The following is a 27,102-nucleotide window of genomic DNA, read 5'->3' on the forward strand; positions in this document are numbered from 1 at the left end:
TTTTCTGAAGCTGGAAACAGGGAGAGACAGTCAGACAGACTCCCGCATGCGCCCGACCGGGATCCACCCGGCACACCCACCAGGGGCGGTGCTCTGCCCACCAGGGGGCGATGCTCTGCCCATCCTGGGCGTCGCCATATTGCGACCAGAGCCACTCTAGCGCCTGAGGCAGAGGCCACAGAGCCATCCCCAGCGCCCGGGCCATCTTTGCTCCAATGGAGCCTTGGCTGCGGGAGGGGAAGAGAGAGACAGAGAGGAAAGCGCGGCGGAGGGGTGGAGAAGCAAATGGGCGCTTCTCCTATGTGCCCTGGCTGGGAATCGAACCCGGGTCGTCCGCACGCTAGGCCGACGCTCTACCGCTGAGCCAACCGGCCAGGGCCTTGTTACTTTTTTAAGAATAGTCCATTTTTGTTGTTACAGTACTAATTAACATTATAACGTGTTCTGGTCATTGGAAACAAAAGAGCTGTAGTTGAGTGATGTAATACAATAATAACATAATATTGTAGTCAATTTGCTTCAAGGAATTTAGATAGCCAAGTAACTGCTATTTGTTGCTTACCTTTGTAGGGCATATGACCAATACTGCAACAGTGAAGCACATACAATAGAGCACTTGTTAACTTACTGCTCCTGCATAATGCACTCATGAAAAGTAGTGCTAGCTAGATGAAGATCTTAGGATCCCTTTGCTAGGGCTTATTGAGTTACTGTTAACATAAATACTTAGTTCAAGCTGATATGGAGAAGTTTTGGGGGCTGCAGTTATCCAAGCCCTCACTCTACTGAAAGTATAATCTTGACGATCTCCTTGTAAATCAGAGGAGAAGTGGAATCTAGGACACTTTGAGACATTACATTGTAAAATAATTTGTTTTATGTTCCTAAAACTATCTTGTTATGTGTTAAAGCTACTAATCGTCTCACTGTAAGTTTTAAATAAATGTATTTCATTAGAGCTGGTTTGCATGTGTGATACTTCCTTTTTTAAGTATGCACTGTTGAATATAATTGCTTTCTTCCTTCCCTCTTACCATTCATTTGTCCAACCCTTGGCTCCCTTAAGTTGAACATTTTCCAGTACTTTTACAAGTTTAAACACTGCATTTATTGAATTTATTTAAAAAAAGAATTAATTCTTACTGCTTAGACTTTTTATTAGCTAAATGAAGAGGCTCATACAGGTAGGGTACTTGTTGAAGCAGAGTACTTTACTTCATCTCGCAGAGCTAATCCTGTGAAGTTGTCCCTTCTAGCTGCGTATTCCCCCACATTGGCCAGCCCTGGTACCACACAGCAGCTCAGAGCACTGCGGTATATACTCATGTCATGAGCATCGTACCACTCGTCGGTCTTTTCATCATAGCACTCCACATTAAAGGTGGTGGTAAAGCCGTTAAAGCCACCCACTACAAACAAGAGGTCGTCTACCACCTCGATTCCAAAATTGCTACGAGGATTAAACATAGTGGGGATCGTGCGCCAAGTGTTAGACACGGGGCTGTAGGCTTCTGCGCTCCTAAGTCGATTAGCTCCATCAAAGCCGCCTACCTGTGGACAGCAATGAAACATGATTGACTGTTAGCCATTGATTCTGTTTATCTCTGACACCCTATTAGTGAAGGACTAGTGATTTTGTACCTCTCTCTTCCACTGTCCTCCATGAAAAAAAAACCTTTTTATTTTTATTTTTCTAAAAGAGAAAGGGAGATAGACAGATTCCCACATGTGCCCCAACCGGGATCCACCCAGCAAACCCCATCTGGGGCCAATGCTATGGCCATCTAGGGCCATGCTCGCAACCGAGCTATTTTAGAGCCTGAGGCAGAGGCTCCACGGAACCATTCTCAGTGCCCAGGGCCAACGTGCTCACACCAATTGAGCCATGACTGTAGGGGAGGGGAAGAAAAAGAGGGGTGGGGAAGCAGATAGTTGCCCCTGACCAGGAATCAAACCTGAGATTTCCACACGCCAGGTCAACGCTATACCGCTGAGCCAACTGGCCAGGGCCAAAAATACCTTTTAAAATGCTTACCAGGCCCTGGCCAGTTGGCTCAGTGGTAGAGCGTCGGCCTGGCGTGCAGGAGTCCCAGGTTCGATTCCCGGCCAGGGCACACAGGAGAAGCGCCCATCTGCTTCTCCACCCCTCCCCCTCTCCTTCCTCTCTGTCTCTCTTCCCCTCCCGAAGCCAAGGCTCCATTGGAGCAAAGGAGCTGAGGATGGTTCTGTGGCCTCTGCCTCAGGCGCTAGAATGGCTCTGGTTGCAACAGAGCAACGCCCCAGATAGGCAGAGCATCGCCCCCTGGGCATGCCAGGTGGATCCCCATCGGGCGCATTCAGGAGTCTGTCTGACTGCCTCCCCGTTTCCAACTTCAGATAAAATGCTTACCAGTGGTAGTGTAAACTTATTTGCTAATAGAAATTGAGGAGTATCATTTTTGTGGTGGTACAAGGTAAACTCACCGCGTATACGTGTTCTCCATAAGCAATTACACCTATTCCACTCCTCCTGCTTCTCATGGGTGCAATGACTGTCCACTGATTACTCTCAGTGTTGTACACTTCTGCTGTAAACAGGCATTCATTTCCATTAAAACCACCACATATGTAGATCTGTATGAAGACAGTTCCAAGATTATTAAAATTGTTACCTCTGAGGTATGAAAGGGTATGTATGTGTTGTGGGGGGCACTTTTGATGTGTATGCATTGCTTTTTATTTTATTTTTTTATGGTTATACTCAGTTTATTACAGTGAAAGGATGCAAATACAAACTTGGGTGAAGAGATTCATGGGAGAGAATCTAAGAAAGTCCCGAACAGGGAGCTTCCAGCTCTCCTTTCCTCGTGGCACTATGGGCAGTGTGATGTAACAGCAGTGACGTGTGACAGTACACATAGAGTACTGTCCACCAGGGAAGTTCACCTGAGTCTTGTGTTCATATTGTGTTCATAATTTTGTGGCAGTTCAGTTATGGAGTTGGCTGCCCAAGTGTCTGCCCTATACATGCACTGGTTTTGAATAAGAAAAATAAGAAAAAATGGTTACAGCCTGACCAGGCGGTGGCGCAGTGGATAGAGCATTGGACTGGGATGTGGAGGACCCAGGTTCAAAACACTGAGGTTGCCAGCTTGAACTCAGCCTCATCCAGCTAGAGCGCAGGCTCTCAAGCTTGAGTGTGGGGTCACTGGCTTGAGCATGGGATCATAGACATGACCCATGGCCACTGGCTTGAGCCCAGAGGTCACTGACTTGAAACCCAAGGTTGCTGGCTTGAGCAAGGGGTCACTCGCTCTGCTGTAGCCCCCCAGTCAAGGCATATATGAGAAGGCAATCAATGAACTACTAAGGTGCAGCAACAAAGAAGAATGCTTCTCATCTCTCTCCCTTCCTGTCTGTCCCTAGCTGTCCTCTCTGACTCTGTCTCTGTCAAAACAAACAAAAGATGGTTACAAAGGCCCCTTAGTCACTTGTGAAGGAGTTAAAACTGCAGAGTACTGCTACTTCTGTTTTCCATTCACCCCCCAAAACGAAGAAGAGCATTATTTCTGGGCTTGTTTGCTTTTGTACCTCCCACCCCCCGCTCCCCAGTTCCTACCTTTCCATAGAGGGTTGTGGCACTCGCGTCGCTCCTCTGTTCGTGCATGGGGGCAATGAGTGTCCATTGATTGGTCTCTGGCTCATAACGTTCAGCAGTGTTGAGACGCACATAGCCATCAAATCCTCCCATGGCATAAATAAAGTTGCTGAGGACTGTCACGCTGACATAGCAACGTCTGGAGTGCATAGGGGCTACCTGGTGCCAAGTTTTCTTGACTGGGTCAAAGCGCTTAACACTATTGAAATAGTCTACACTATCGAACCCCCCAATGATATAAACATAGCCTTTCAAATAGGCTGCCCCATGGTAGGCACGGGGACTCTCTTCCTCACAAGTGACATTCACCCATCTGTCTGCCCTAGCATCATACGCCTCAATGGCATTGGTGGGGCTCCCACCACTCCAGCCACCAATTGCAAATAGGATGGCATAGGGCAGGCGGGGCCTGGTGAGTGGGTTGGTGAAATCAGAATTAGAGGGTCCATTCATGTTTAGATCATACATGGCCTTTAGGGCATTAATGATGACTGGCTTGCATTCCTCGCTGTCTTTAACATAGTCATTCATCTTAACATTGTTCATGAAGTACTCAGCATGCATTAGGGCCAGGCGAACCTAAGGAGGAAAAGCAGCAAGTCATTTAAAGTGAGATGAGGATGCCTGGGAAAACCATATCCTTAACCCCAGGTTTTACAGCCTGCCTTTGAATTGCAATAGGGTCATATCTTGTATTGTTTTGGAATTTACAAACTCACAGTTTAAATAGTTGTTTTTATGAGGTGGTATAGGTTGGTATGCAGCAAATAACCTAGAAAATGATCAACAACTTAGCCTATTCCTTGGCCACTGGACAGTGCTATTAGACCAAAAATAAGCTGTAGTAATTGCTCCACAAATGAATATCTGTCTCTATATGTAAAATAACACAAATTAGCACCAAATGGCTGCAATTGAGTGCAATACTCAATTGAGTGCAATTCTCATGAATTGGTAACTAGTCCAGTTTCTTAGGTTTGGGGAAACTCACAGAATGGACAGAGGTAAAAGAAAGACCCTCTAGGATTCTTTTGAAGGCCTTACCATCTCCTTCCCCCACTACCAGGGAGAATTTTGGTCAAAGAATATAATTGTGATAAAAGGACCTAGCAATGCCAAGGGCAAAGAAAACTGCAAAATTTCAGGAACTAGTAGGAGATGCCTTCAATGTAAGTATATACATATAAATACAGCCCTGGCATCTGTCAAACATCTGAAAATGGCTCTTAGGACAATAACTCTGGGATAAATGAATAAAAAATGAGCAATTAAGCATCCCACAAAAAAATAATTAAACCTGACCTTGGGAAGCAAAACTGAAATATGCTGTTTCCTATTTTGGGAGTCGTGAGCAATCCATTTTAGAATGGCCTCAAACACAGCATCTTCTTGTTTGACGTTTAGCTCATCTTTCTCAATGATATCCTTGAGTTCAGTGACTGAGAGCTCTAAAAACTCGACTGAGACCTTCACCATCTCCTCGAAGTTGTGCAGTATGAACATGTAGGCCCTCTGCCTCAGTTCTGGGCAGTAGTAGTAGTCTGTGAACTTACAGATGCCAATACAATTATCCAGACACAGCTCTGCCTTGAGGAACTCACAGCAACCCCTTACAATACCCATGATGTTAAGTTGGTCTGCAGCGGCCAGCAGCCTCTCCACATTGTCCACTGTGATAGGGACAGTCCTGGTGTAAGCGTATTCAATAATTAGCTTCATCATGTCCGGGGAAATGCCAGGAATGTTGTATACCTTCTTTTCAGTGCTGTTCCAGCCACTTGTAAACAGAGCTCTGAAAAAAAGAAATGAACAGTCACTGAAACATTTCTCTCCAGTTTGCCATGTTCTCCCCTACTTTTTCTTGTTGAGAGTTTGGACATTTTCCAAACAGTATATTGGAAATAAATTGGTGTGAGGAAGAGGAAGGGGGAGTGTGTTTTGTACAGTGAGCAAGAGATCCTTTCCAAGCACTTTGACTTTGGTCACTCTTACCTTTTTTTTTTTTTTTTTTTGTATTTTTCTGAAGTAGGAAATGGGGGAGGCAGTCAGACAGACTCCTGCATGCACCTGACCAGGATCCACCCGGCATGCCCACCAGGGGGCGATGCTCCGCCCATCTGGGCTGTTGCTCTGTTGCATCCAGAACCAGTCTAGCGCCTGAGGCAGAGGCCATAGAGCCATCCTCAGTGCCTGGGCCAACTTTGCTCCAATGGAGCCTCGGCTGCGGGAGGGGAAGAGAGAGACAGAGAGGAAGGAGAGGGGGAGGGGTGGAGAAGCAGATGGGCGCTTCTCCTGTGTGCCCTGACTGGGAATCGAACCCGGGACTCCTGCACACCAGGCCGACGCTCTACCACTGAGCCAACCGGCCAGGGCTACTCTTACCTTTTTTTAATGACTAGGTCCTTTTCACATTTTGTGGATGGAGAAATTGGGATCCAGAGCTAGGAGTAAGACCCAGGTCTTGTCTATCCCAACCTATTGCCTACCAAAAATGAGCAATATATTTTTTAAATAAGTAATCTTCAACATGTATCCATAATCTAAATCACTTCTATTGCTACCTCCTTGGTCTAAGCCACCATTGTCTTTTGCCTAGATTGGGATTAACTTGCTAACTGAATTTACATTTTTGTTTTGTCTTTTTGTTTAAGTGCAGCAAGTAAAGGAAGAATTTATTGGCCATGCAGGAAGAAAGACAAAAGGGGGCCTTGGAGACATTTTCAAGGGGGGTAACTACTGCCCACTGCTCCCCTGCTTCCAAGTCTGGTGGGGTCCCTTAAAGCTTTGGAGAAATAGGCAAAGAAAACATTCCTTGGGGGAAGAAGAGGAGAAGGAAGGGAAAGGAGGCACAGGAGTACTTCCGGAAGGTAGAGCACCCTAAGTGATTTACTCTTTTTGAGAGAAAGAGACAGGAAGGGAGAGAGAGGAGAAGCATTAACTTGTAGTTATGGCACTTTAGTTGTTCATTGATTGTTTCTCATGCATGCCTTGACTGGGGGAAGGGAGGGGAGACTCAAATCAAGCTAGCAACCTTGGGCTCAAGCCAGTGACCATGGGATCACTGGCAATGATCCCATGCTTAAGCTGGTGACCTTGTGCTCAAGCTGGTGAGCCTGTGCCCAAGCAGGAGACCTCAGGGTTTTGAACCTGGGAACTCAGTGTCCCAGGTTGATGCTCTATCCACTGTGCAACCACTGGTCAGGCTAATTGACTTTCTTTTTTTTTGAGAGAGAGAGATAGTTCCTGACCTGTGGTGGCATAGTGGATAAAGCGTTGACCTGGAACGCTGAGGTTGCTGGTTCAAAACCCTGGCTTGCCTGGTCAAAGCACATATAGGAATTGATGCTTCCTGCTCCTCCCCCCTCTTCTCTTTCTCTCTCTAATATGAATTAAAGAGAGAGACAGACAGACAGGGACAGACAGGAAAGGAGAGAGCTAAGAAGCATCAGTTTATAGTTGCAGCACCTTAATTGTTCATTGATGTATTCTCATATGTACCTGGACCCAGATGCTCCAGCCAAGCCAGTGAACCCTTGCTCAAGCCAGCGAACTTGGGCTGCAAGCCAGCGACCTTTGGGCTCAAGCCAGTGACTATGGGGTCATGTTTATGATCCTATGCTCAAGCCGGTGACCATGTACTCAAGCAAGTGAACCTGTGCTCAAACCGAATGAGCCCATGCTCAAGCCGGTGACCTCGGGGTTTCTAACCTCGGTCCTCAGCATCCCAGGCCGACATTCTATACACTGTACCATCACCTGGTCAGGCAGGCTGTTTGACTCTTGAAACCTCCAGAGTTTAGTCTTATCCAAGCATCTCTCTTAAATTTTTTTTTTTTTTTTGTATTTTTCTGAAGCTGGAAACAGGGAGAGACAGTCAGACAGACTCCCGCATGCACCCGACCAGGATCCACCCGGCACGCCCACCAGGGGCGACGCTCTGCCCACCAGGGGGCGATGCTCTGCCCCTCCGGGGCGTCGCTCTGCCGTGACCAGAGCCATTCCAGCGCCTGGGGCAGAGGCCAAGGAGCCATCCCCAGCGCCCGGGCCATCTTTGCTCCAATGGAGCCTTGGCTGCGGGAGGGGAAGAGAGAGACAGAGAGGAAGGGGGGGGGGTGGAGAAGCAAATGGGCGCTTCTCCTATGTGCCCTGGCTGGGAATCGAACCTGGGTCCCCTGCACGCCAGGCCGACGCTCTACCGCTGAGCCAACCGGCCAGGGCCACTCTTAAATTCAAAACCTTCCATTGACTTCCCTTCTTACTAAGTAAAATACAAAATCCCTTGAGGTCTGGACCAGTCACACCTGACAGTATTTCCTCGCACCTTCCCCCCTCACGCCATTCCAACCCTGCTGGCCTTGCTTTCCTTGAATACAGCAGATATGCTTCCATCTTTTGTCCTTTACCTGGCATTCCCTGTGCCTGGAAAGCTGTCCCAGATCTCTGTAGTTCTCATTCCTTCATCCCCTTGAAGCCTTTGCTCAAGTGTAACTTTGTCAGCAAAGTGATAATCCTATTTAGAATTGCCATTCAGCCTGACATGTGCTGATGCAATGGAAAAAGTGTGGACTTGGAATGCTGAGGTCACCAGTTCAGAATCCCAGGCTTGCCTGGTCAAGGCATATACCAGAAGCAACAACTATGAGTTGATGCTTTCCACTCCTCCCCTGCCTATCCCTGTCTCCTCTCTCCAGTCAATAAATAAAATCTTTTTTAAAATTTCTCTAAAGAAAAAATTTTAAAAATATTGAACAAATAAATGACTACTATTTTGTCCTGGCTGGGTAGCTCAGTTGGCTGGAGCATCACCCTGATATATCAAGGTTGTGGGTTTGATCCCCCAGTCAGGGCACATGAAGGAGTGAACCAATGAATGCATAAATAACTGGAACAACAAATCAATGTTTCTCTTTCTCCCTTCCTCTCTAAAAGCAATAAATATATAAAAAAATTTAATGACTACTATTCCACTCAGGTACTTATCTAGGTGTTGAACAAGACAGAATTCCCTGCCCTAATATATTATGCTCTTTTTTTTTAAAGGAGGTTTAAGGAACTGTGGGCTTAGAAAACAAATTCTGCCTGACCTGTGGTGGCGCAGTGGATCAAGCATTGACTTGGAATGCTGAGGTCGCCAGTTCAAAACCCTGGGCTTGCCCGGTCAAGGAACATACGGGAGTTGATGCTTCCTGCTTCTCCCCCTATCTCCCCTCACCTCTCTCTTCTCTAAAATGAATAAATAATTAAAAAAAATTTTTTTAAACAAAACAAAACAAAAATCTTCTCTAGAGCAGGGGTCTGTAAATATGGCCTCTGGGCCATATTCCACCCACCTCTTTTTGTACCACCCCTAAGAGTATTTGTTACATTTTCAAATGGGAAAAAAAATGAAAAGAGCATTTTGAGACCTGGAAGTTTTAATAAATTCAAATTTCCGTGTCCATAAATAATTTTGTTAGAACACAGCCACGCTCTTGCATTTAGTGTTCTCTATGGCTGCTTTCCCATTACAAAGGCAGAATGGAGTAGTTCCACACAACAGAAACTGCAAAGCTTAGAGTATGTGCCATCTGATCTTTTTGTAGTCCTTGCTGTAAATCAAAATGAGAATGTTTAGCAACAGGTAGGACACATTAACTTATCATGGTTGGAGCCTGACCAGGTGGTGGCACAGTGGATAGAGCATTGGAATGGGACGCAGAGGACCCAGGTTCAAAACCCCAAGGTTGCCAGCTTGAGTGCAGGTTCATACAGCTTGAGCAGGGCAGGGGGTGGGGAGATGGGAGGAGGGGGTCCACTGGCTTGAGAGTGGGATCATAGACATGACCCTATGGTCACTGGCTTGAGCCCAAGGTTGCTGGCTTGAGCAAGGGTTCACTGCTGTAGCCCCCTGGTCAAGGCACATATGAGAAAGCAATCAATGAACAACTAAGGTGCCACAACGAAGACTTGATGCTTCTCATCTCTCTCCCTTCCTATCTGTCCCTATCCATACCTCTCTTTCTCACACACAAAAACAAAAAACATGATGATTGGGATTACTTGAACATGTTTAGCTTATGAACAAAATAGCCCTTCCATTTCCTGGGTTACAATGGTTTGGCCCCAAACTCCTTTTTTTTTCCTGATATATATTTTCATGGTTCTTTCCCTGCATCCTCCTTCCCATACCCTCAATCCTTGTTGATTTATCACCGTGTCCGAGCTTATCTCTATTGGGGTAGAGGCATTGGGGTGGCTGAAGTGGCTTTGTCATCTAGATTTAAATAAACCCAGTATGGGTGCTCAACTTTCCCAAAGGTTGGTTTGAGTGAGACTCAAAGGATAAAAGCAGCTGGCCCGCCAATATTTGGTTGAAATCCAACTGAAAACTAGAGAGAAGAGAGTCTGGCCCTAGTTGTGCCTCTTCAGACGACAAAGGAGCCAGGCTACTCCTAGGAGCCCAGAGCTTTGACACTATCCCTAACCTTAAGATGGTAGGGTGGGAAACATGAAATGAACCAAGATGTCTCAAAATGCACCCAATTCCCCCTTTGGCTTAGTTCAGCAACCCTGTTATACCTAAAGTAGGAACTGCAGCTACAGAGGATGTTCTTGTGAGCATTGAATTCAAAGCCATTGGCCTTGATGACCACGTCGCAGAGCTTGCCCTCTAGCCTGAGCTCGTTGAAGATCTCACAGGTCATCGCACTCATCTTCCTCTCCATGTGAGGTTGTTGGAAATGTGTGGAGGCCGCCGTGCTCTCCGTCTCCATGGCACCCGGGGACCAGCCGGAGAGGCTGTTCTCCGAGGGTGTCGGGGAAGCTTGTGGGGGGCCCCTTTAGCCAGCTGTCGCTCCTTTTCCCTACTACATCTTTCATGTAGAGCCCATGAGGTTAGCCCAAGTTCCAGAATCCTGGGCTTGCAGTGAGGTCACTCTCAGGATTGTGCTCTCAGGTTCTGGAACTATCTCTTGTCCCTGTCCTTCTTCCTTCTCCCCTCCCCCACCACACTCTAGGCCAGGGGTCCCCAAACTTTTTACACGGGGGCCAGTTCACTGTCCCTCAGACCGTTGGAGGGCTGGACTATAAAAAAAACTATGAACAAATCCCTATGCACACTGCACATATCTTATTTTAAAGTAAAAAAACAAAACAGGAACAAATACAATATTTAAAATAAAGAATAAGTAAATTTAAATCAACAAACTGACCAGTATTTCAATGGGAACTATGCTCCTCTCACTGACCACCAATGAAAGAGGTGCCCCTTCCAGAAGTGCGGCAGGGCCGGATAAATGGCCTCAGGGGGCCGCATGCGGCCCGCGGGCCGTAGTTTGGGGACCTCTGCTCTAGGCTGAAGATCATCACACACCTCCATCTGTGTCCTTGTACCGGGAGCAGGACGGTGACCACTACTGTAAGGCCAGCAGTTGAGGCCGACACAGCCATTCACATGCAGGTTCCCATTGGATTAGGGCAGATGGTAAAGAAATAGTGGAGCTAAAACATGGTGGGCCATTCCTTTATTAAAGTCTTGCACTGGCCGACGAGCAAACACACAGGGCTCCCAAAGCCTACTGATACATTCTCTGGTTCCACAACCAGGAGAATCTTCTCCAGTTTCTCCTAGAATCAAAGGACCCACCAGTTTTAGTGGAACTTGCAAAGCCCCTCGCCTCTGGCGCCCCATCTGCACACTTTCTTCTCTCTGCACAAACTGGCTTCTTCTTCAGCACTCTGCTTTCTCTCTGTTCTCTCTCTCTGCAAACATGGCTTCCTTTTCTCTTTTCAAAACTTTCTGGCGCAAAAACCTCTCCTCCAGCAAACATTAGTAAAACAATGGCCCCTCCCAAGCAGGAATGCAATCTGCAATTTCAATCAACTGCCCCATCTGAGGGCAAGCACACACTTGGCTGCCCAGTGCCATTTTTTTTTTTACCAATAAAAGTGAGCAAACTCAAAAAATACAAATTTTATGGCCTGACCTGTGGTGGTGCAGTGGATAAAGCATCGACCTGGAAATGCTGAGGTCGCCGGTTCGAAACCCTGGGCTTGCCTGGTCAAGGCACATATGGGAGTTGATGCTTCCAGCTTCTCCCCCCCTTCTCTCTCTCTGTCTCTCTCCTCTCTCTCTCTGTCTCTCCCTCTCTTCTCTAAAAAAAAAAAATGAATAAATTTTTTTAAAAATACAAATTTTACAAACTCATTTGCCCAACAACCACTAACACCATATAAGAGTTTTTATTAATTCCCGTTCCTGTTGCCCTAGTTTGTATCCCTGTAGCATCCATCTACCTTCTTCCACAGATCCACACTTAGCTCCCCAGAGGAGAGTTCAAGGAAACTAAGTCAAAGGAGGCAGAGGGAAAAGGAAAACTGATTAGAATTTCATTCTGGCCTGGCTGTCTAGCACTTTCCTGCCCTCTGGACATGAGGTAGTCACTCATTTTCTTTTTTTTTTTTTTTTAAGTCAATATCTTTTTTTTTTTAATTCATTTTTAGAGAGGAGAGAGAGAGACAGAGAGAAGGGGGGAGGAGCTGGAAGCATCAACTCTCATATGTGCCTTGACCAGGCAAGCCCAGGGTTTCGAACCGGCGACCTCAGCATTTCCAGGTCAATGCTTTATCCACTGCGCCACCACAGGTCAGGCACTCATTTTCTTCTGATGAGAAGTGGGCCCAGAAACATCTTCTGTTGTTTAATATAACTCACTTTATGACTCTAACTTTTTTTTTTTCTGGTCGTGCAATCTATAATCCTGGAAACGACCACGCTTACTAGGGTTTTTGCTCTACAAAGAGTGGCAACCAGAAACCCCAATTCCTTGGGACCACCACGCTCCTCAACGCAGAGCCCTCAACAAGGATCTACCCCAGGGCGCTGCACAGCGCTGCCTGGACCTCCAGGCTGTCCGGGTCCTGTGTCCCGCCCGCGGTCCCGGGCCGGGGGCGGGGACGACGCCTGCGCAGTGAGGCTTCAGAGCGGTCGTTGTCCCAGCGCAGCTCACCAGGCTGCGAGCACCATGGCGGAGGAGGTGAGGCGGGAGAAATGGACTCGTGTGGCGCGGGTCCCGACCCCCCGGGCGCGCCTCGGCCCCCAGAGGGGCGCCTCGGCCCCGCCGCGCCACCCGAGCCAGTAGGCACCCCCGGCCCGGCCAAAGCCCCCCGCTCCCCCGGCCCGGCCTCGCAGGGTTGCCCTGGCAAGCCCCGGGCTCCCATTGGGCCCAGCGCGGCGCCGGGGTCAGCCGTTCTCTCGGGTCTCGGGACAGGTGAGCGCCCTGATGAAGGCCACGGTCCTGATGCGGCAGCCCGGCCGGGTGCAGGAGATCGTGGGCGCCCTCCGCAAGGGCGGGGGAGACCACTTACAGGTACCGTCGGGGCGAGGTCGGGCTGGCGGGCCTGGGGCGGCTGTGGAGGCGTCCAGCCCGGTGCCTCCCGCGTTACTGCAGACCCCTGCAACCCCTCAGTCCCTGGAAATGGCCAGAGGCCTGATGGCAAGCAGGTTGGTCTCCTGTTTTGCCTTGGGGGAGGCTCGCTTGCTCTAAAACCTGGATTTCAGATTTGTCAGTAAGGTCATGCTACTTCCTCTAATTAGACTGAAAGCACCCACACCAGGCCCTCGGGCCTTATTCTCCACACTAGCCCAAGTCAGCGGGCTCCCCAAGAAGTTGCAGATGTGGAGATGGTCATAAAGGACCCAGGGCATTGGGATGGGTACTACTGAAAGAGCCAAAGGGGTCTTGATTCTGCAGCTCGCCCCTCACCTTCAGACGGTGGGCCTCTTCAGGCCTAGCACTGGACTAACTAGGATCAGTTCTTTCTTCCCTCTGTAGCCCTCCCTAACTCCTCCAGGGCTTTGCCCATAGTCTGGGCACTGAGCACTTTTTAAAAATTGATTTTAGAGAAAGAGGTAGGGAGAAAGAGAAACACTCATTTGTTGTTCCATTTATTTTTGCATTCATTGGTTGATTTCTTGTATGTGCCCTGACCAAGGATCAAACCTGCAGTCTTGGAATATCTGGACCAGATTCCAACCCACTGAGTTACCTGGTCAGGGCTAGGCACTGAGCTCTTTGACTTTCCTAATCATCCCCTTACGGTGACACTAGGCTACAACAGAAGGAGCCTATCTAGGCATCATCTCTCTTTTGCCTTTTAGGTCATATCTGATTTTGACATGACCTTGAGCAGGTTTGCATATAACGGGAAGCGATGCCCTTCTTCCTACAGTAAGTCACATACTAGCTTGCTTTGTTGAGCATGACAAGATGACGGTTTCTAAGGGGCAAGTGAAAGGAACTTTGTGTTTTTGCAGATATTCTGGATAACAGCAAGATCATCAGTGAGGAGTGCCGGAAAGAGGTGAGTTACTCCCCTTCTTTGCTCAGAATTGCTACCATATATTACTTCATATGGTTCTTGTTTAGGACCAAAGATTACAGGATAGAAACCTTAGAAGATTAATTTTTTTTTTAATTTGAGAGAGAAAAACCAGTATTTTTGTAGGTGCCCTGACTGGGAATTGAACCCGCAACCTTGATGGATGGGGACTAAGCTCTAACCAACTGAGCTACCCGTCCAGGGTGTGGTGGACATAGTCTTAATGCACTTTGAGTGAGAGGTGAATAGAACCATTATTGTCTCCATCTAACAACTGAGAAAACAAGTTTGAGGAGGTTGAGCAAGTTATACAGCAAGACACAACTTGGTTGGCAACTGGTGTCGAGAAAGACTTCTGAATTAATGTCAATATATATACAATAACTCCTGTTTCCATAAGATGCATACAAACATTGTAAAGTGATCCCTGTAGCTTTGAAGTTCATTTTATTTTGTTCTACTTTCTTCCCATCAGGTTCCTCTTTGCCAGGGCGCTAGCTACACATTCCTCTGCAGGTTGCTGAGCTCTTCCTGCCGAATAGCTACATCATTTAGTTCAGCTACATTATGAAAGTCACTGAATTGCATCCTACATGGTCTGTTGGTTTCTCATTTTGGTCAGCTCTTCCAATACTCTGTCACGATTACTGGGTATTAAGATGGGCAGTGGAGTATAGATTGTTCTTATATTTCTAAAACCTGTGTCAGGATGCTGCTTTTAGCTTAAGGAAGGTTCTGGCTCCACCACTGACAGCTTTTAGCAAGTCACTTTTTTTGATTTCTCGAATACCCGATTTATCAACTTCCAGGAAGCTGTGTCCACAAATAAGACAGTAGGTTTAGATTGCCCTCTCTTGGATAAAGAAGCTAGAGAAAACTAAGTTTTTTTTTTGGCGTTGATGAGCTTCTGAAAAAATTAATAAAGCAAAGTTTATATATGAAAAAAATTTTTCTCCTTTTTAAAATAATTATATTTTTCTGTTGAGTTCTATTACACTTTTAGAAAAATGTTCTTTTCATTCCTTCTAAAAAACACCCACACACACATTAAGAACCTTAATACATATCAGGAGCTTTCTGCCTTGATTGGTGTGTGATCTTTTCATTTAATGCTTTTTTGGACCGATGGTCAAGGGACTCCATCAATATTCTGAGACCGTGTATATATTCAAATTCTATACCAGTCAGTTTCCATTTGGGTGGGGCACTATTCTGACTGGCCCTATGTGATACCTGATCCCTCTCCAGAATGTGGAAGGTTCTGTGATGTGGAAGGGACCTAAGTCAGAAGAGGCACCTGTGGATAGATGCCCATGAAGTAGTCAACTTGATGTTGGTAGTGTGACGGAGTCATCCACTAACATGCTGTGTCCCAAAACTACAGTCTTTTAGTTCTACTTTTGTGATTTGGGTTTTCTTGCCATATGTGTATATGACTTTTACTAAATATTTATATTTATCTATTTTTAGTTAGTTTTACTTAGGAAGAGGCAAAACAGTCTTATGGTTAAAAACATGATCTTTGGTCATGCACATCTCAGTTCAAATTGTGATGTGCTGCTTCTATACTGCTGTCACACCAGGCAACTTAATTAGTCTTCCTATGGTTCTTTTTTTTTTTTTTGACAAAGACAGGCAAAGAGAGGGATAGGGACAGACAGGCAGGAAAGGAGAGAGATGAATGAGAAGCAGCAATTCTTCGTTGTGGCACCTTAGTTATTTATTGATTGCTTTCTCATATGTGCCTTGACAGGGGAGGGGGGGCTATAACAGAGTGAGTGACCCCTTGCTCAAGCCAGTGACCATGGGTTCATGTCTATGATCCCACACTCAAGCCAGCAACCCCACGCTTAACTCAAGCTGGTGAGCCCACGCTCAAGCCGGTGACCTCGGTGTTTTGAACCTGAGTCCTCCGTGTTCCAGTCGGACGTTCTGTCCACTGTGCCACCACCTGGTCAGGCGTCTTCCTATGGTTCTTATTTACAAAATGAGAATGGTAGTAGTTTCTTCATAAGATTATTTAAAAAAATTTTTAGCCTGACCAAGCGGTGGCGCAGTGGATAGAGCGTTGGACTGGGATGCGGAAGGACCCAGGTTCGAGACCCTGAGGTCGCCAGCTTGAGCGCGGGCTCATCTGGTTTAAGCAAAGCTCACCAGCTTGGACCCAAGGTCGCTGGCTCAAGCCAGGGATTACTCGTGGTCAAGGCACATATGAGAAAGCAATCAATGAACAATTAAGGAGGTGTCACAACACACAACGAAAAACTAATGATTGATGCTTCTCATCTCTCCATTCCTGTCTGTCTGTCCCTGTCTATGACTCTGTCTCTGTAAAAAAAAAAAAAAATTTTTAATGGAATTTATGAAGGTGACATGGGTTAACAAGATTATACAGGTTTCAGGTACACAATTCTACAACACGTCATCAGTATATTCCATTGTGTATTCACCACCCCAAGTCTAGTCTCTCTTTTTCACCATCTATCCTTCTTCTACCCCTAAATATCTTGTAAAGTTGACCAGCTTTTAAAAATCTGAATGCTGGGCCTGACCAGGCAGCAGCATAGTGGATAGAGCATCAGCCTGGGACACTGAGGACCCAGGTTCAAAACCCTGAGGTTGGTCCTGGCCGGTTGGCTCGGTGGTAGAGCGTCGGCCTGACGTGCAGAGGTCCCGGGTTCGATTCCCAGCCAGGGCACACAGGAGAGGCGCCCATCTGCTTCTCCACCCCTCCCCCTCTCCTTCCTCTCTGTCTCTCTCTTCCCCTCCGGCAGCTGAGGCTCCATTGGAGCAAAGATGGCCCAGGCGCTGGGGATGGCTCCTTGGCCTCTGCTAGAGTGGCTCTGGTCGCGGCAGAGCGATGCCCCGGAGGGGCAGAGCATTGCCCCCTGGTGGGCGGAGCGTCGCCCCCTGGTGGGCGTGCCGGGTGGATCCCGGTCGGGCGCATGCGGGAGTCTGTCTGACTGTCTCTCCCCGTTTCCAGCTTCAGAAAAAGACAAAAAAAAACCCCAAAAAACCCACAAAAAAAACCAAACAAACCCTGAGGTTGCTAGCTTGAGTGCAACTTCACCAGCTTGAGCGTGGGGTTGCTGACTTGAGTATGGGATCATAGACATGACGCCAAGGTCTCTGGCTTGATGCCCAAGGTCACTGACTTTAGCCCAAGGTCGCTGGCCTGAAGAAGGGGTCACTGGCTTGGCTGCAGCCCCTTCTCCCCTCAGTCAAGCACGTATGAAAAGCAATCAGTGAACTACTAAGGTGCCACAACTATGAGTTGATGCCTCTCATCTCTCTCCCTTCCTGTCTGTCTGTTCCTGTCTCTCTCTCTCTCTCTCTCTCCCTCTTTTCCGCTCTAAATAAATAAGAATTTGAATGCAGCCTTACCTGTGGTGGTGCAGTGGATAGAACATTGACCTGGAATGCTGAGGTCACTGGTTCGAGACCCCAGGTTTGCTCAGTCCAGGCATATGCAGGAAGCAATTGTGAGTTGCTTCCTGTTCCTCTCCCCTGCCTTTCTCTCTTTCCTCTCTCTAAAACAGTAAATAAAATCATTTTTAAAAATCTGAATGCAGTTAACTTACAAAAGAAAGAAGTAATCTTTGTGAAAGCTCAAGTTTGATGTGTTGATTTTTTCCTAATATACTTTTTTTTTTTTTAGAAAGATAGAGAGAGAAAGGGAAAGAGAAAGGGAGGGACAGACAGACTGGAAGGAAGAGAGATGAGAAGCATCAATTCTTTGTTGTGGCAGTTTAGTTGTTCATTGATTGCTTTCTCATGTGTCTTGACCAGGGGACTCCAGCAGAGCAAGTGACCTCTTGCTCAAACCAGCGACCTTGGACTCAAGCCAGTGGCCTTGGGCTTCAAGCCAGCGACCATGGGGTCATATCTATGATCCCACGTTCAAGCCAGCGATACTGTGCTGAAGCTGACAACCTCAGAGTTTTTAACCTGGGTCCTCAGCATCCCAGGTCAATACTCTTATCTACTGCACCACTGCCTGCTCAGGCCCTAATATTTTTTAAAATGAAACCACAACTAACAAAACCAGGTGTTTACCCATGTATTGCCTAAAGTAAGCTTGCCTTCCACCAAAGAAAGTATACCACATTTTGGGAAACACAGTCTTAAGTCAGTTCTTACTGGTTAAGCCCTGATGACTGAGCTAGTTAATAACAACAAAATTCTCATCACCCTCTAACCTGCTAGTAAAGCTATTTATGCTGTTGACTTTTATTTTTTTTTATTTTTTTATTTTTGTGACAGAGCCAGAGAGACAAAGAGAGGGACAGACAGGTACAGACAGGGAGAGAGATGAGAAGCATCAGTTCTTCTGATGTAGCACTTTAGTTGTTCATTGATTGCTTTCTCATACGTGCCTTGACCAGGGGCTACAGCAGACCGAGTAACCCCTTGCTCGAGCCAGCGACCTTGGGCTCAAGCTGGTGAGCCTTGCTCAAACCAGATGAGCCTGCTCTCAAGCTGGCGACCTTGGGTCCTCGAACCTGGGTCCTCCGTGTCCCGGTCCAACACTCTATCCACTGCGTCACCAACTGTTCAGGCTGTTGTTAACTTTTAGACCTCCCTCCTGGGCGAGTGTGAAGGGCTCTCCCTTAAATGAAGTTGTGTCTTCTAGGTGACTCTTTTCTCATGCTAAACTGTAGGACTTTGCTAGGGAAAACTTGAGGGACTAATGGCTTTTCTCTTTCTTTGGATGCCCCAGCTTCAAGCGCTCCTTAATCACTATTACCCAATTGAGATTGACCCACACCGGACCACCAAAGAGAAGTTACCTCATATGGTGGAATGGTAAGTGATGATGGTGGAGACAGCTCCTGGCCAGTGGTGGTCCGGGCCAGGAGGGGGCGTAATATTTCTGAACTTGGATGAGATGACAGGCTTCTTTACCTAACTGGCTGCTTAACTGAGTGGCACAGTCCCAGCTATTAGAACACATTGTCAGACACAGTTGAAGCTACCTGTGACTGCTGCTAGAGTGGGGCCCGCCGAGAATCCTTGGCATGAGTTAGAAGCCCCTTTGATTTGGGGGAATGAGTGCTTTGGAGAGAACCTTCCTATAGAAACTAGTATCACTGGACAGAGCCCTAGTTCTCCAGAGTGAGGTCACGGAGGAAGGGAGTCCAAAGAGCTTTGACTAGCAGTGAACTCACCCATCTCTTGTCTCAGTTGTGCTGCTTTTGTACCCTCTTTTATTGAAGACAACCGGGGTTTCCCAGGAAACACTCTGTGGAAAAGGGTGAGGCCGCCTCCATTATTTGGACTTCCAGAGGGGACTTGGCCCTGCAGAGGGAAAGGTTACTTGACTTAACTTCGTGATTTGAATTTGGGGTTCTGTGGGGTGTTTGTTTGTAGGTGGACCAAAGCGCACGGTCTCCTGTGTCAGCAGAAGATTCAGAAGTTTCAAATAGCCCAGGTGGTTAGAGAGTCCAATGCAATGCTTAGGTAAGCTTGCTCTGGGAAACATATGAAACTGATTGGCTCACAAAAAGAGGCTGGGAAGCAGTGGAGAGGAGTTAGTTGCCGGGCGAGTTAGAAGAGGCATGCCACCATGAGCACCGGAAGTGGGGACGGTCACGTTTTTCCTCTCTGGATACAGCCAAAGGATTTCCTACCCTTGGGTGCTTCCCAACAAGCAGTCTGCTGGTAGTGGATGTGCTGTGGATGTGATCAGGGCTGCATCTCCTAAAACAAATGGCATCTAGTTCGTTTTTCCCACTGGTAAAAAGACTTGGGGTTGCCATGGTGACTGGTGTTCTCTGTCCAGGCATGGAAGTTGGTTGGCCTAGGACCCTTGATCGTGGGCAGCTTTAACAGTGCAGCAGTCTCTGCTGGAGTGTTCTTTACTGGAGGAGGGATGGGGGCACAGCATGGGTGTCTGTCCTTAAGGGCTGGGTGTCCTAACTGGGGAGAGAGGCTAGCTCAGGAAAAGCTGAGGGAGTAGAGATGTGTGCAGACCCAGTAAGTGCCAGGTTGGGTTGGGGTGTTACTCAGTGAATCTGTCCCAGGATAGCTGCCCGGTTGTATTTTACAGTTGACCCTTGAACAACACGAGTTTGAATGTGTGGGTCCAGTTATATGTACATGGATTTTTAAAAATAAATATACTGTTGTCCCTCTGAGTTTCGCATGTGTAGATTCAACCAACCACAGATGGAAAATAATATAGTTTTTTCTTTTTAAGATGCATGTGTGCATACATGCACATAGCCCCACTTCGGCATCTTTATTTTTTCTTTATTACTTATTGATTTTTATAGAGAGAGGAAGAAAGAGAGAGAGATTGATTTGTTGGTCTACTTATTTATGCATTCATTGGTTGATTCTTGTACGTTCCTGACCCTTGGTGTATCGGGACAACACTCTAACTAACTGAGCTATCTGGCCAGGGCAAAAAAAACCAGTATTTTTTGCCTGACCAGGTGGTGGCGCAGTGGATAGAGCGTTGGACTGGAATGCCGAGGACTCAGGTTCGAGACCCTGAGGTCGGCTCATCTGTTTTGAGCAAAGCTCACCAGGTTGGACCCAGGGTTGCTGGCTCGAGCAGGGGGTCACTCGGTCTGCTGAAGGCCCACGGTTAGGGCACATATGAGAAGGCAATCAATGAACAACTAAGGTCATGCAACGAAAAACTTATGATTGATGCTTCTCATCTCTCCATTCCTGTCTGTCTGTCCCTGTCTATCCCTCTCTCTGACTCTCTCTCTCTGTCTCTGTAAAAAAAAAAAATAATAATAAATAAATCTTAAAACAAACAAACAAACAGTATTTTAGCCTGACCTGTGGTGCAGTGGATAAAGTGTCAACCTGGAAATGCTGAGGTCGCCGGTTCGAAACCCTGGGCTTGCCTGGTCAAGGCACATATGGGAGTTGATGCTTCCAGCTCCTCCCCCCCTTCTCTCTCTCTGTCTCTCCTCTCTCTCTCTCTCTGTCTCTCCCTCTCCTCTCTAAAATGAATAAATGAAACAAACCAAAAAACCCAGTATTTTATTTATTATTTTTAAGAGAGAAGCAGGGGGAGAGAGACAGAAACAAGAACACTGCGCTGTTCCTGTATGTGCCCTGACTGGGGATCAAATCGGCAGCCTCTGTGCTTTGGGATGACAATGCAACCAACCGAGCTGTCTGGCCAGGCCTAACCCAATGTTTCCTTTTTCCTTTTTGTAGCGAGATTGCCCTCACATCCTGAAAACAGTATTTTTGACCTGCAGTTATTCGCAAATGCAAAGAGCTGACTGTATGCATTATTCTATGCCATTTTATATGAGGGAGTTGAGCAGCCTTGGATTGTGTTATTCATGGGGGTCTTGGAACCAGTCCCGCTGAGGATACTGAGGGGCAACTGTAGTTAAGTTTTTGGGGAATCAAAATTATACATCGGTCTAACCAGGTGGTAGCACAGTGGATAGAACATTGGACTGGGACGCTGAGGACCCAGGTTCAAAACCCTGAGATCACTGGCTTGAGCGCAGACTCATCCAACTTAAGCACGGGCCCACCAGCTTAAGTGCGGGGTTGCCGGCTTGAGCGTGGGATCATAGACATGACCCCATGGTCGCTGGCTTGAGCCCAAAGTTGGTGGCTTGAGCAAGGGGTCATTGGCTCAGCTGGTGCCCCCCAGTCAAGGCACATATGAGAAAGAAATCAATGAACAACTAAAGTGTGACAGCTATGAGTTGATGCTTCTCATCTCTCTTCCTTCCCATCTGTCTGTATCTTGCTAAAAAAAAAAAAAGTTATACATGGATTTTTGACTGCACGGGGTGGGGGGAGTCAGCACGCCTTACCCCTGTGTTATTCAAAGGTCAACTGTAGTACATAAAAAAATGTATGAGCCCTTTCATGTGAAATTCAAGAACAAGCAAAACTAATTAATGGTGATATGAAGTCAAAAAGGACAGTATGGCATTGACTGGGAATGGACACAAGGTAACATTGATCTGGTTGGTAATTACATGGGTGTATACATATGTCAATACTAACTGAACTGAACACTTAGGATTAGTTGACTCGCCTGACCAGGCAGTGGCACTGTGGATGGAGTGTCGGACTGGGATGCAGAGGACCCAGGTTTGGGACCCCGGGGTTGCCAGCTTGAGCGCGTGCTCATTTGGTTTGAGCATAGCTCACCAGCTTGGACCCAAGGTCGCTGGCTCGAGCAAGGGGTTACTCAGTCTGCTGAAGGCCCACGGTCAAGGCACATATGAGAAAGCAATCAATGAACAACTAAAGTGTTGCAAGGAAAAACTGATGATTGATGCTTCTCATCTCTCTCCATTCTTGTCTGTCCCTATCTATCCCTTTCTCTGACTCGGTCTCTGTAAAAAATAAAAAAAAAATTAGTTGACTTTAACCACTTAAGCATGTATCTATTTTAAATCTAAAATATATAACCCAAGTAGAAAATAAAGAACAGCGGCCAGATAGAGGGGTTGGTTAGAGCATTGTCCCGATAGGCAGAGGTTGTGGTTTGGTCCGTGGTCGGGGCACAAATTGATGTTTCTCTCTCTTTCTCCCTCCCTCCCTCTCCCTTCTTCTCTTTTTAAAAGAAAAAAGATCAGTAGCAGAGGCAGTGCCATTTCAGAATCCATTCATTTCTTTGCAGGGAGGGATACAAGACATTCTTCAACACCCTCTACCAAAATAACATCCCCCTCTTCATCTTTTCTGCGGGCATTGGTGATATCCTGGAAGAGATCATCCGGCAGATGAAAGTGTTCCACCCCAACATCCACGTTGTGTCTAACTACATGGATTTTGACAAAGACGTGAGCCGAATCTCCTCTGGGCTGGGAATGAACAGGGTTGGAGCCACCAGCCAGGGTGCTTCACCCTAAACCAGGGGTCCCCAAACTACGGCCAGCGGGCCGCATGCGGCCCCCTGAGGCCATTTATCCGGCCCCCGCTGTACTTCTGGAAGGGGCACCTCTTTCATTGGTGGTCAGTGAGAGGAGCATAGTTCCCATTGAAATACTGGTCAGTTTGTTGATTTAAATTTACTTGTTCTTTATTTTAAATATTGTATTTGTTCCCGTTTTGTTTTTTTACTTTAAAATAAGATATGTGCAGTGTGCATAGGGATTTGTTCGTAGTTTTTTTTTTTTAGTACGGCCCTCCAACAGTCTGAGGGACAGTGAACTGGCCCCCTGTGTAAAAAGTTTGGGGACCCCTGCCCTAAACATTAATCCTAGCCTGGGGAGGAAAGGGAGCAGAAAGCTTTGCTGGCTTCTTGTCCTTAGGCAGTTACCGTATTTCCCCACGTATAAGATGCACCTTTTTTCAAAACAATTGGGGTCCAAAAACTGGGGGCATCTTATACAGTGATTGTGGCATTTCAAATGCCATAGATGGAACTGAGGACGAGGCAGTATACGAAGACAGAGATTTGTCATCAGATGAGGATAAGCTAATGTGTGGGAGTTTGACAGTGATGAGGAGTTGTGTGAATTTTATGATGAATAAAACTTGAATTCAGTAACTTTATGTAATGTTTTTTTTCAAGTTTCGGACCCCAAAATTAAGGTGCGTTTTATACATGGGGAAATACGGTATTTATTTATTTATGCCAGCTAATGACAGTTGCTTTTGAAGGGCCTGTTCTTTGGTGTTTGGCAAACAGTCAGCTTTCTGCCACGGGGGACCTAGTTTAGGGGTCAACCAGGTCCCATGTCACTGTCATGGGTCAGTTGCCATCCTAGGTACTCTCAAGGGCTTAGACTTCGACTTGTTTTTCTAGAGCTAGAGGTGGGCTGCTCCGGTTCACCCATATTCTAACTTCTTCCCCTTAAACCCAGTGGCTGAAATTTCCACGCCTTTGAACTCTAGTCAGATGTGGCCCACAGCTGAGGCTTAGCATGCGTGCAGCCTAAACAGTGCTTGTATCACAGGCTTTATGCCTACATCAGAGTGGGTGATCGGCAAGATTTGATGGCTCCTGTTAGCTTAAGTGTTTAAACTAGGGGTTATAAACTTTTTCTGCAAAAGGTCAAGTATTCTAGGCTTCATGGGCTGTATGACCTCTGTCACAACTACTTCGCTCTGCTGTGCAGATAGGCAGCCATAGACAAGATGTAAACAGACGGGCATGGCTGTGTGCCAGTAAAACTCAATTTACAAAAGCAGATGAAGTCTGGCCCGTGGGCTTGACTGTGCCCACCCTTATTGAGACTTCAGTGAGATTTTGACGTTATCTATGGCTTCTAGGGTTTCTTTTCCGCTGTGACAGAGACAGTGGTGAACTAGGGCTGGATGGGTCCCGGTAGCCTTCTGTCTGTTCTTTCCTTGATTATTTAGGGTTTCCTACAGGGATTCAAGGGCCAGCTCATACACACATACAACAAGAGCATCTCCGTGTGTGGGAACTCCAATTATTTCCAGCAGCTTCAGGGCAAAACCAACGTCCTCCTGCTGGGAGACTCCATGGGGGACCTCACAATGGCTGATGGGGTTCCGGGTGTGGAGCACATTCTCAAGATTGGCTTCCTAAACGACAAGGTAGGTGCTTGTCTTACAGTTCCTGTTAATAAATGCTTATCGAGCACCTGTGTGCTAGACACTGCAGTAAGTATTAGAGGTAGAGGTAAGACACCAGTCATATTGTTCGGGAGAAGATTCCATTTCTTATAGGAAGATGAGAGCTAGCCAGTGATTAACGAGTTCAGAGACAGAGGAATGCCAGGCATTTCGTTGGAGCCTCTACTTGCTGAGTGCTCACCATTTCTGGGGGGCATTAGCCCATTTAACCCTCACAACAGCCTTTTGAGGTTGTGACTGTTACACCATTTTATGAATGAGGTAACTGGCAAGGAGGCTGAGTAACTGCCCATGTGACACAGTTTAGGCAGTGGCGCAGCTGATTACCAGTCCTAAATCTGGCCTGTCAGGCATGATTGCAATGGTAGGTCTCAGCATCCTAGGATGTGAGTTTCTAATTTAGAGATGAAAAATACAAGAACAAACCAGAGGCCAACAGCAGTGAAAACAGTATGGTCACAAAAAGCCACGCAGGATGGTATCACACTGGAAGGCCACCAGTCCTCACCCTCAGCCAGCATGTGCTTAAGTCCCCCCAGAATGCTTGAGCCCTGTGAAAATTTAATCCAGATAGATTAGAGGTTAACATCTGGCTTTTAAATTTTAATCCTTGTTACTGTCTTTTTGACATTGACCCCAGGGTTCCTTGTGTCATGTGGCGTGTGTCTAAGTACATTGTCATGTGTCTCCAAAAGGCAGGCCCTGTGACCTTGAACTCATCTAGAGCAGTGGTCCCCAATCCCCGGGCCGTGGACCAGTAACAGTCCGTGGGCCATTTGGTACCGGTCCACAGAGAAAGAATAAATAGCTTACATTATTTCCGTTTTATTTATATTTAAGTCTGAACGATGTTTTATCGATATTTTTTTAAATGACCAGATTCCCTCTGTTACATCCGTCTAAGACTCACTCTTGACACTTGTCTCGGTCACGTGATACATTTATCCGTCCCACCCTAAAGGCCGGTCCGTGAAAATATTTTCTGACATTAAACCGGTCCGTGGCCCAAAAAAGGTTGGGGACTGCTGGTCTAGAGGAACTGTGGCTTGAATGCACTGCTCCCCCATCCCAGGTGCTTGAGAGCCAGAGGCCTTGGGCAGAGGGCAGGGCATTTCTAGAGCGCAGTCTCCCCTCCCCCTGGGCAGGTGGAGGAGCGGCGGGAGCGCTATATGGACTCATATGACATTGTGTTGGAGAAAGACGAGACGCTGGACGTGGTCAACGGGTTGCTGCAGCACATCCTGCACCAGGGCGACTGGGTGGAGATACAGGACTCCTGAGTGCGCAGGCGCAAAGCCAGGCCCTGCAGGCCATGGCAGGAGGCTGCTCTGCTGTGAGCCTGGTGTGCACAGAGGACAGTCCAGAGCATCCGCAAGCTCTGGGTCCTCACCCTTCCCTCCTCCTTTCCCTGGCACATCCTGTTGTGTTCTCCCAGGCCTGAGGGAGGCCCCGCCAGGTGGGAAGCAGCAAGGCCGTTCCACATGAATCAGCCTTCGGGGTGTTCGCATTCCGGGATCCTTGGGTCAAGGATTCTTTTTTTTTTAATCTTTTGACATGAGTTGTTCTTCAGACAGATTGAATGTGTGAAGCAGATCAAAATAAAAAAAGGAAAAACCAGAGCTGTTCTGATTTGGGGATTGGGGGGCAGAGCTTGTACCCTTTGGTTCTGGAGGAGCAGGAACCTCCAGGAAGCCACCAGGGCTTCCATGGAACACAATTTGAAAACCATCGAATTAGCCCAGAAGACCCTGTGAGCCTAGGTGTGTCTGTGGGGGTTGGGGTGGGCAGGCAGGCTTGGAAGGGTGCGCTTCTGACCGGAAATGGTTTGGCTTGATTCTGATGCTGCCGGTAAACTTGAAATTCAGCTGGGATCAGGCCTGACCTGTGGTGGCGCAGTGGATAAAGCGTCAACCTGGAAATGCTGAGGTCGCCGGTTCGAAACCCTGGGCTTGCCTGGTCAAGGCACATATGGGAGTTGATGCTTCCAGCTCCTCCCCCCTTCTCTCTCTCTGACTCTCTCTCCTTTCTGTCTCTCTCCCTCTCTCTCTCTCCTCTCTAAAAGACGAATAAATAAAAATAAAAATTAAAAAATTAAGTTAAAAAAAAAGAAATTCAGCTGGGATCAGTTGAGTGTGGGCAACCCTATCTGCAGAGCCCCTTCTTTAGAGACTCCTGAAGGGATTTATTTAGATGTCAATTCTCCCTGGTGCCCTTAGCTCCTGTCCTTCCTCCTCCTGTGGGTTCAGGACCACTACAATGAATGACAAGGGAGGTTGGGACCAGGGAACTGAGGACCCAAGCAATGTTGTCTTGCGTTGCTGGGCTTTCTTCACAGTTTCTTCCTCTTCTTCGCTCCCTGTTGACTTGGTTGGTGAAGAACTAGCTGAATTCTCTCTAGGACACCTTTTTTTTTTTTAAGTGAGAGGAAGGGAGATAGTGAGGTAGACTTCTGCATGTGCCCTGACCAGGATTCACCTGGCATCCCCTGTCTAGGGCTGATGCTCTGCCCATCTGGGGCCAGGCTCACAACCGAGCTATTTTTAGCACTGAGGCTGATG

At 47.2% G+C, this 27,102-nt stretch overlaps 2 protein-coding genes across 4 annotated transcripts; one reads left to right on the top strand and one right to left on the bottom strand.

Moving 5' to 3' along the window:
* Positions 1-1,176: 1,176 nt before the first annotated feature.
* KLHL10 (kelch like family member 10) lies at positions 1,177-8,072 on the bottom strand. The gene is made up of 5 exons (XM_066366333.1): positions 8,041-8,072; positions 4,940-5,429; positions 3,599-4,216; positions 2,464-2,613; positions 1,177-1,551 (listed from the first exon to the last, which is right to left on the bottom strand). Exons 2-5 carry the CDS (start codon positions 5,357-5,359, stop codon positions 1,177-1,179), a joined length of 1,563 nt encoding a protein of 520 aa, XP_066222430.1. The 5' UTR covers positions 5,360-5,429; positions 8,041-8,072.
* A 4,521-nt stretch (positions 8,073-12,593) lies between these two features.
* Positions 12,594-26,161, top strand: NT5C3B (5'-nucleotidase, cytosolic IIIB). Of its 3 annotated transcripts, none has more exons than XM_066364175.1 (9): positions 12,594-12,651; positions 12,886-12,984; positions 13,776-13,845; positions 13,932-13,978; positions 18,717-18,802; positions 19,367-19,456; positions 22,617-22,779; positions 24,305-24,505; positions 25,690-26,161. In XM_066364175.1, exons 1-9 carry the CDS (start codon positions 12,640-12,642, stop codon positions 25,822-25,824), a joined length of 903 nt encoding a protein of 300 aa, XP_066220272.1. In that variant the 5' UTR covers positions 12,594-12,639; the 3' UTR covers positions 25,825-26,161. The 3 variants fall into 3 exon arrangements, with proteins under 3 accessions (XP_066220272.1, XP_066220273.1, XP_066220274.1); XM_066364176.1 differs by having other exon boundaries at positions 24,317-24,505; XM_066364177.1 differs by lacking the exon at positions 19,367-19,456.
* The last annotated feature ends 941 nt before the right edge of the window (positions 26,162-27,102 follow it).

The sequence above is a fragment of the Saccopteryx leptura genome, chromosome 2 (genome assembly GCF_036850995.1).
Source record: "Saccopteryx leptura isolate mSacLep1 chromosome 2, mSacLep1_pri_phased_curated, whole genome shotgun sequence".
Taxonomy (NCBI): Eukaryota; Metazoa; Chordata; class Mammalia; order Chiroptera; family Emballonuridae; genus Saccopteryx; species Saccopteryx leptura.

Bases quoted from the DNA above. Each gene is read 5' to 3' on its own strand.
- NT5C3B (XM_066364175.1), top strand. The intron at 13,979-18,716 runs GTGAGTTACTCC...TGGATGCCCCAG, and splicing joins GTGAGGAGTGCCGGAAAGAG to CTTCAAGCGCTCCTTAATCA. The intron at 24,506-25,689 runs GTAGGTGCTTGT...CCCCCTGGGCAG, and splicing joins TTGGCTTCCTAAACGACAAG to GTGGAGGAGCGGCGGGAGCG.
- KLHL10 (XM_066366333.1), bottom strand. From the start codon at position 5,359: ATGATGAAGCTAATTATTGAATACGCTTACACCAGGACTGTCCCTATC. The intron at 2,614-3,598 runs GTAGGAACTGGG...GTCTTCATACAG, and splicing joins CCACAACCCTCTATGGAAAG to ATCTACATATGTGGTGGTTT. The intron at 1,552-2,463 runs GTGAGTTTACCT...TGCTGTCCACAG, and splicing joins ATGGAGAACACGTATACGCG to GTAGGCGGCTTTGATGGAGC.